The sequence below is a fragment of the Poecilia reticulata genome, linkage group LG11 (genome assembly GCF_000633615.1).
Source record: "Poecilia reticulata strain Guanapo linkage group LG11, Guppy_female_1.0+MT, whole genome shotgun sequence".
NCBI lineage: Eukaryota > Metazoa > Chordata > Actinopteri > Cyprinodontiformes > Poeciliidae > Poecilia > Poecilia reticulata.
The window spans coordinates 25,571,422-25,581,512 of NC_024341.1; the positions used below are offsets into that span (position 1 = coordinate 25,571,422).

The 10,091-nt window shown below is 35.2% G+C and overlaps 1 protein-coding gene across 1 annotated transcript; it reads left to right on the forward strand.

Moving 5' to 3' along the window:
* Nucleotides 1–707: 707 nt before the first annotated feature.
* LOC103472940 (major histocompatibility complex class I-related gene protein-like) lies at nt 708–8,709 on the forward strand (the record flags this gene model as incomplete). Its single annotated transcript, XM_008422819.2, is given in 6 exon segments — nt 708–741; nt 4,690–4,956; nt 5,876–6,154; nt 6,569–6,884; nt 7,090–7,112; nt 8,687–8,709. Coding segments are annotated over 6 exon segments (915 nt in total), but the record flags the coding sequence as incomplete, so codon positions are not given.
* Nucleotides 8,710–10,091: the final 1,382 nt, after the last annotated feature.

Consider the following 10,091-nt stretch of genomic DNA (forward strand, 5'->3'; position numbering starts at 1 on the left):
ACCCGACCCCGGATAAGCGGAAGAAAATGGATGGATGGATGGATGGATGGACACTGAAGTTATTAGGGTTCCGAGCCCATGGAAGCGAGCGGACGGCCAATGCAAGGCATGGCCGTAAGCCTGTTCCTAGCAGAGCAGGAAACCCTATTGTTTTTATTCTGTTTTTCCATTATTCTTATTATGTTCTCTTCTCTGCTGAAAGTCCTACTACGACCTACCCCCCCGTAACTTATTACAACTTTTATTTGGTATCTGGTATCCAGGGGTAGAAATGAAAGATTTTCTCTACCAGCCACTATGGCAGGTAGAGAAAATCTTTTGCTGGCCACTCAAACATTTCACCAGCCACTGTTTTTTCTCTTTCGATTACAAACCCCACCAGTACAAGCAAATTATATAAAATATAATTTATTTTTCTTCTGCTTCCCAAAATGTGTGTTATCTTATAACTGAACAGTAGGCATTCTTTCACGGATACAAGACTTACTTTCACCTTCATTGACAATGTCAGCATGTTGTATAACCCAGGTGAGTGACGCTGACGACCTGGATTCTCTCATTGGTTCCTTCGAAAGGTGAACTTTCATTCCCAACTGTTCTTCCTCATTTTTTCAAGAATCTCTTGTGAAGGAAAGAGGACACATGTTTTCAACTTGTTAAAAAAATGTAGATGTGAAATGGCTAAAAGGAGCATTTGGTCTGTTTTTCTGGTTTTACAGGGGATACAAAGCACAATGTCAGGTAAGTCAGAAATATCTAAATATATTTAATCTTAAAAACTTGTGTCCTTTTTATTGCAGTTTTTGATGGCAAATATTTAAGTCATTTTTAGATAAGGGATCATTTAAATATGAAATATTGACTTAATTGTTTCTGTTAAGTCAAATTTCTATCCAATTTAATATTTATTTTATGATCTGCCTATTTTTTGTGTGTTTTATGCAAAATAGAAGCATATTGCTCTGCTATACCATGTAGATTTTATGTAAAATGGGCTTTAATTAGTTTATCAAGTGTACAATGTTGTGCAGAGCAGAGTTGCACTCTTTCTTACACCCTTTTCCCCACTGTACTTCCAGTAAGCATTTATGGTCCAAGGAGATAAGCTTATGGTGCTTACACCTTGTACTTAAGATGAAAGGTTCATTAACCCACAGTCTAAATAAATGCCTCCTGAGTAATATCTGATCATTTTCAAGGGATTTTACTAAACAAAATTTTACTCTAATAAAAAAACAAAGGTTGTTTTGGAAGTAGTAAGTGGTCAGGCTAAGATCTCATTTACATTTCTTAGCTCAGTTTTCATTCCACATGTTGATAAAAGTATCCAATCTGAATTGCTAATTACCCATAAAGTCAGTGCTACTGAGCTAATTTTTGTTTTTTTTTGGAGTTAGGAGGATCATTCAGACATGACCCATACTTTCAAGTAGTTCAGTTCACAAAAGTTTGACTTTCTTTTTTATATATATAAATATTTACAAATATGTGCAAATAACATAAAACTACATTATTTAGAAAAGGGAGCAAGGACTGGATTACATTAATCATCAAGCTGCCATTTTCAGATTTCTTACTTTTTGTAATCTCAGTTCTGACATAGTTTCTAATCTTGTTAAATTAAAAACGTCCAGAACAAACCTTAAATGTCCTAACAGCTGTGTTTACTTTCCTCAACTTAGGACAGTATCCCTCATCATAAATCAGGCCCCTCCTGAAAATGAGATCTAGATCTCAACGGGATATACCTGATTAAATAAATAAAAATGTAGAAATAAATTTCAGTTATTTCCTAGAATACTTTATTAACCTGAAGGCTTGGAACTTCAGTCACATTCTGCGTTTTATTGCAGCGAGAATGGAAATATATTTGAGGCAGTTAATTTTAATGTCATGAGTCTTGTCTTTTGTTGCATTTTGTTCTAATAACTATTTAAACCATAGTTATCAAAAATATGATAAAGATTTGAATGCTTTGCTGATGCAAAATATTTTTGTTCTTAGAAAACCTTATTGCAATAATTCAGTACAAATTCAGAATATCAACTTAAAATTAAGATAAATTCCCAACGTTCCTACTTTGCTCTGAAATATTTTTTTACTTGTTCTTATTTTGTATTATTCATTCAGCAGCAATTATCTTCAAAACTTCACATGATCTGCTGAAAATTATGGAAACATAATGAAAGCAGCAATAAGATTGAAGGTCAAAAAGTGCTATGTTACCCTGTCATTGGTGAACATAAGTAAAAAAAAAAAGGTTTATTTAACAAATATTCTCTTTTTTTGATGAACAAAAGCTTTGAATTAAATGTAGTAGAAAGACGGGCTGCACAGTGGCGCAGTTGGTAGAGCTGTTGCCTTGCAGCAAGAAGGTTCTGGGTTCGATTCCCGGCCTGGGGTCTTTCTGCATGGAGTTTGCATGTTCTCCCTGTGCATGGTGGGTTTTCTCCAGGTACTCCGGTTTCCTCCCACAGTCCAAAAACATGACTGTCAGGTTAATTGGTCTGTCTAAATTGCCCCTAGGTGTGAGTGTGTGTGTGCATGGTTGTTTGTCCTGTGTGTCTCTGTGTTGCTCTGCGACAGACTGGCGACCTGTCCAGGGTGAACCCGCCTCTCGCCCGGAACGTTAGCTGGAGATGGGCACCAGCAACCCTCCCTCCCTCCTTGTGGGGTTGTGAGAGGTGCTGGTTCCTACCTCCAGTGAGAGGTGAGGTCACCCTGGACAGGTCACCAGTCAATTGCATGGCAACATAGAGACAGACTGCATGCACACATTCACACTTGATGAGAGTTTAGAGAGACCAATCAACCTAACAGTCACAGTTTTTGGACATACTTGAGTCCAGGAGAAGACTCACAATGTCCAGGGAGAACATGCAAACTCCAAGCAGAAAGACCCCATTCTGGGAGGAATATTTATTAAAAGCTTTTGTGTAAAAAGAATGAAAGCACAGTGGTTCATCTTTTTAAGTCATGTAAGTACTTTTATTGTGTCAGTTTCACTTCAAACACTACATACCTCATGAAATATTTAATTTGTAAGTTATGTCTTAATAATGGGTGGAAGGGCAAAGACGAGTGGGCCAAACTTGCCTCATAAATCGAATACATTTTCACAATAGGTCAAATAAGGAATGATCAGTGAATTGTTTAATATCAACACTTTGTCATTCAATGAGTCTTTCATTTTCTATATTAACACAATTGTCTTTTATTACTGATGTGTTGTTTCCAGTTTATTTTCATCAAGAGAATCACCCACAAATTTAATCTCTCTCACACACTTAATCACAACCACATCAACACCCATTAACACATTAGTAGGAATCTCTCTATTGCTAAATATGACAGTTTATTTTTCCACCATTCAATAATTTATTTTCATTCAATCATGTTTTTATGCTTATCAAATCCTTTTTAATAGCATCCAACCAATTTGTCAAATTTTCACCTGAATAGAAAAAAGTGGTGTTTTCTACTGTTGCTTTGATTCTTCCATGCATGAAAAATCCTGAAATCAGCATGGTAATCATTCTGCTTGGAGGGATCAAGCACCACCATCAAAGCACAGCTCCTCCTTGGAGCTGCAGTTTCCAAACTTCAGAGCAGCAATACCCCATGTCTCCTCCACTCAGCACCTTCAGATTATCCAGCAGCAATTAGCAAACACCTGGTGAGACTGCACATCTGCTGAGCTCATTATATAAGCTATTTCTCAGAGCAATGTTGGTAAAAATGTTGTTAAAGGGAAAAGTGGTGTGATGACTTCGTGAAGGCAGAGTTTCAGCAAGAGCAGGAGTTTTTAAAAAGGCTCAATTTCGAGGTGTTGAATGACTTGCTCATGGCTTTGTTGTGGACAGTCGCATTTACAGACAGAATCACCTTTATCATTAGGATGAACAATAAGTGAGTTAAGAGACTAATAATTTCATTTCAGGTTGCATATGTGATATTCCGGGGCAATTTTGAGCTAGGTGGTCCATGAGTATTTGTTAAATAGGTTAAGTGGTCCTCTGCCTGAAATTTTTTTTTTTGAAAAACATTGGCTTAGAGGTAAGTTTTTGGGAAAAAAAACAAGACAAAACAAAATGTAAAATGTAAACAGTATCCAGATATCTTCTTCACTTCTAAACAGAGCACAGACGTTTCTACAAACTGAAAGTTGAATGACGTTTTTATATGAAACAATGACAACCCAGAAAATTCTTTGGAATTGTGGATTTTCAGGATTTTTAAGACCTGGCTGCATTGTTTTTTTAATGTGGTTATGTCGCCATGATTTCCCGAAATGCCAATGTAAGTATTGGCACACTTTACAAATTCGAGCAGCATATTTTGAAAATGGTAACAGAAGAAAAATAATAATAAAAAACACTTATTAGATTTAGAACAATAGGTGCATTGTATGGGAGGCAGTGTATTGCCCTGCACATTTCTAATATACATTCTATTGGCAGAACCCAATAAAATGCCATGTTTTGCAACCAAAAATTATGTTTTTCAGTTTTTTAATAATGTAGCAATAGAAACAAAAGCATTAATCAATGTATTTTCCTATTTATTGTTTTTTCCCCCTGTATTTACTGTTGCTCAAATTTTTATTTTTGCTGCGTGAAAATTGAATTGGTTATTTGTATTTTGTGTGTAAATTCTGAAAACTGAAATTCTAATAATTTTATTTTACAGTGCATCATTCTCTGCAGTATATTTACACGGCATCAACTGGAATTAATAGCTTTCCAGACTTTGTGGCTGTTGGTCTGGTTGATGGAACTGAGGTCATGTACTATGACAGCGACATCAGGAAAGCAATCCCCAAACAAGACTGGATGAGGAAAGTCACAGAGGATGATCCACAGTACTGGGACTTTCAAAGTCAAGGTTTATATGAAACCCAGATGTCATTCATAAACAGCATTGAAGTTGCAAAGAAACGATTGAACCAAAGTAGAGGTTTGTCAGTTCATTTCATTACTGCTACACAATAGGCTTCACAAGCTTCATGTATTGACAAGATTTTTTTCTTTCATGTCGGAGATGGGCTTCCAGAGATTCCTTGCAGTCAATGAACAATTTTGTCCCTACTCTGATCTGACTTTTGTTAGCCTGTGACCTGCACCAAGCACTTTATAATTAACTGACTTGCGACTCTAACCTAGTCTGTCTGCTCCTTCAAGAGTTTGTATGTATTTTCTGAGAAAACTAGCGCATTGACCTTATTGGTCACAATCCATTTACTTTGATATATTGCAGCATATTATTTTTACAAATATGTTACATGTGTATCACATGGAAATTACATTACATGGGTATACATATGTGAATCACATGTAATTCACACATTTCCACGTGATTCACATGTAAATCACATGTGATTTCACCATGAAACATTCCAAAATCACACATATACGTGTGCATTCACATGTGATTCACATCATTCACATGTCAAAATTTATGTGATCACATGTGACTTTCACATGTGATTTTCATGGGATTTTCCTGTAAGGGCCACCTCACACCCCTCCTCTTAACTGTGGAGCTGAACACTCCCAAGGACATTCCTCAATAACAACACCTTTATCAGACTTTTGCCAGGAGGCTGAGCAACATCGTTTCATGGCCCTGTGACATCATCGTCTTCACTCATGTCTTTGTTTTGCCCTTTGTTTTGACTGAATGTTGCCATTTGCCCTAACGTGTCCTTTCATCTTTTTTATTTTATTTTGTTAGAAACGGTGGAGTACTCCCTATTTAACCCAGAAAAGGATTATTTTAGTTTATTAGTAATATTAGAAATTGTGGAGTACTCTTTCTGTTTTATAGCTACATTAACACAGTTGCTGAAAATCTTAGGATGGTTTCTGTTTCTCAGGTGTTCACATCTTCCAGAATATGTATGGCTGTGAAATTGATGACGAATATGAAAGAGTTGAAGGCTGGGAAAGCTTTGGTTATGATGGAGAGGACTTCATAGCATTTGACCTGAAAACAGAGAGATGGTCTGCTCCAGTACATCAGGCTTTCATCACCAAAAACAAATGGGATTATGATAAAATGAAGGTGGCAGAGACAAAGAACTACATCACCCAGACGTGTCCTGCTTGGCTGAAAAAGTATTTGAAGTATGGGAAGAACTCCTTGGTGAGAACAGGTAGAATAACAAACTGTTTAGTATTCTGCACTCTGTGTTCATATTTAGATTTCTTAAATGATACTATAATATTAGTATATGTATGTATATACAGACAAACACAAACATATATAATTTTATAGTTGCAATTACCTGCAATTACCTTTTTTGTCATATTTATTCCTTCAACAATGGTTACTCTCTTTTATTTTCTACATATTGCATTGAAGTCTGTTTTTTTCATTTCTAAATCCCCAATACTTTAAAATAGGTTTGTAAGTCCAGGGATTGGAGTGCTTTCTTTTTCACCAAGTTGGATTTTTTGTGCCTCTTACTTTCACCTTTCTTCTTATCTGTTTTCACATTGTAGTATATGTTTTACATATTAACTCAAAATAGGTGGTTGAGTCATTGAAATATCTCTATTGTTCTCAGATCATCCCTCAGTGTATTTTCTCCAGAAGTCTTCCTCCTCTCAAGTCAGCTGCCATGCTACAGGTTTCTATCCCAGCAGAGCTGAAATGTTTTGGAGGAAAGATGGAGAGGAGATTCATGAGGATGTGAACAAAGGAGAAATCCTCCCCAACAATGATGGGACCTTTCAGATGAGAGTCGACTTAGATCTTTCATCCATTTCATCTGATGACTGGATGAGATATGAATGTGTGTTTCAGCTTTCTGGTCTCAAAGAGGATCTTGTCACTAAACTGGAGAAAGAAAAAATCAGGACCAACAAAAGTAAATGAGATATGGAAAACATTTTTGACAATTGTCTTTATTAATGCAGAAATGTACAGTTTGTGTTTATTTTACTTTACGTTAAACTTTTGACTTCAATAGGAGCATCACCTTTCTATGTGACCGAAAGCAAATGCAAACTCAGAAACCAAATAGTTACATAAATTGTAGTAATAGTATAAAATTGAACAACATGTCCACATACATGGACTATGAAGCGTCTTGATACTCATTGTAACAGGTAATTTTAGCATATGGACGCTTAATCTGCGCATTCTTTTGTTTCTTTTTTCTCCACAGAAAAATCTCTTTTTTTCATCTTCACCATAACAGGTGTAACAATAGGTGGAGCAATAGGTCTTGGTATATACCATTTTTTCCTTTGGAAAGTGCGTGGTAAGAAATCAACAAATTGTTTTTTTTTTTTGTTATTTTAATTGTACAAATTTAGATTGAACTGAAAAAATGCCAAAGTTAAATAAATAACATTTAATGAAAGTCTAAAAACATTTTAAGATGTAAAATTGATACTATACTGATAAAAAGAAAATCTGGAGCTGTCCAACAGTTTTTACTCTAACACCTCAAACTATCTTTTTTTCAGTTAGACGTGAGAGGCGTCTCATTAGTGAGTAAACGTGTCTAAAATACCCTGATCTAATTTTCTAAATGGTTGCTGTCATTTGACTTTAATAACTTTTTTCAGTAGTTTTCTGTTGTGGCATTCAATATAAAACAGAACTTTCCTAACAGTTTGTTTGGCTGTTGTTTAATTCCCTAAGGGATGAAACTTCAGAAGGAACTACGGAATCGACCAATTTATGGGAAGATTAGACTTTAGTTGGTGATAACAAACAGTAACATGAAACTACACAAATGGTGAGTTGTTTCAATAAGCAAACAAAGTCACTTTCCAAGTACCTTCTCTCAGATCAAGAGGAGATGCTGGATGGGTAATTTTGAACTGCCAAATTTACCCATTGCAATTTTGTGTAATAAGTGCAGAAATGCTTTTAGAAATCTTAACATTTGCTGATTATCACTGAACTAAAGTTAATAAAATAGTTGAGGCAAAGTGATGTCAGAAAATCCCCAGATGACTGAAAATATTTGGCTCATTCGAAAACGTTATAAAATAAACAACATTGCTACTTGTGTATCTTTTCTTTTTTCAGGTTGGCATTTTAACCACTAAGAAGAGGATCAGCATCGCCACGTTCACCAACTGAACATTGAAAAGAAAGTATCAATGATTTTACTTAACTGGAATTGATAAAACGTTTAAATGAACATTCCTAGGAAAATGTTTGCCATCTGAATATTATTGCTGAGTCTTTCTCATATGTAATCAAACAATTATAAATATTGGTAAAACTGTCCGGACTTGGGTTTCTGTGTTTTGTTGGTCTCTGCGTTGTCCGGTGGACCCTTTGATTAGTTACAGCTGTTCCTTGTTTCCCCTGATTGTCTCCCATGTGTATTTAAACCCACCTGTGTTCTTTGTCATGTCCTTGTCTTGTCTGCTGTCAAGTCTGTCGTTAGATGTCTGTTGTTGTGCTACCAGTTATGAGCTCTTAGCCTTCCACTCATTCTGTGCTGCCTGGACTTTGGATTATTGTGTTTATCATTAAATTCATCATCAATCACTCTTCAACCATAACCTTGGTCTGCCGTGTCTTCCTTACCACCTCATCACCACCGCAATTCATGACAAAAACAAAATTACCTTCACGGGTATTAACACATGTGTAAGTATGTATCTGCAGACACATTTCTCATGCCAAAAACAAATATTGAAGTCAAGGCCAGTTTAAGTATCTTTTTGTTTGTTGGTTTTATCTGTTGTGTATTTTTATTGTTTTTAAATAAAGTGTTCATTCAAATCTAATATAATTACAACATATGTAATTATTCTCGCCCGAAACGTTGGCTGGAGATGGGCACCAGCACCCCTCCCGACCCCACTGAGGGAAAAAGGGTGCAAGAAAATGGATGGATGGATATGTAATTATGACAGAGCAATGTAATTGCTCTGTTCTTTTAAGTAGGTTTCTGTAAAGTGCAGTGAATGGAAATGTTCTGTTGTTGATCCTCACTGTTCTTAGGAAGGAGAAATGTCAGTTTGTCTGCAGTAAAACTAATACTGACATTGAACTAAAACAATACTCTGACCTTGGTGAAATATTTTTCAGATTTCCTCTAAAGTGTATCTATTGCTTTATTGTACTAATTTTCTTGCACAATAACCCTAGTAAAAAAGGTATACTTTAGTATATTTCAAACATACTGACATTTTTGAAAGTACATTTTGAATATACTAAGTATTAAGTGTACTACCTATAAATATATATGAAATATACTAAGTATGCTTGTACCAATTTCGAAATTATAACTTTAAACACACTTAAATATAATTGTACCAAAATACACTTTTAAGAAAAATATTAAATAAAAGTATACTTTAAGTGAACAAAATATGTATTTGCTCAAGTGTAAATATACACTTGTTCAAGTGTATATTTAAAAGGTATTTAAAATGTCTGTCTTTGTGTATATTTTAAAATATATGTTCAAAATAGAATTTTTTTAAATTCACTTAACGCTTACTTTAAATTATTAATTTCAGTATGTTTTAAATTACATCTCAGTGTATACTTTAGGCTAATAAAGTATGCCTTTTCAGGTGCCTTAATAATCTTTTACTACTTTTGTTAAAATGGCAAAGAATTAAAAAAATGATAATCCTGATGTAATGTTTAACAAAGTAACTAATGTGTTCATGCCTCAAAATATCAAACATTGACACTTTAGTGACAGGTCCAACAACAAAAACAATACCTGTCCTTAACAATAAATGTAGCGGGTATCTTCAGTTTTACATCTCTCCGAATATGATCTGTTGTTTTCAGTTTTGAATATTTGGTTAGTTTTTAAGCCCCTCTTTCATTTGACATGTTATAATTAACACCTTTGACTGGCGCACATGGAGACATGATATGCAGAGTTCATCGCAGAGGAAACTAAAATCAATCAAATWAAAGATCCTTTCTGAATATCATCTCATGGACACTGAACTAAATGCGTCTTTCTGACCGGGAGCTGACAGCGTGTTGAAGAGTTATGGACACCTTGGTTAGGAAGCTCTGATTGGACAGGTAATTTGACGGGTAACAATATTTCGGGTCGCACCAGAATTATTTGCCTGATGGTGGTTCGGGCT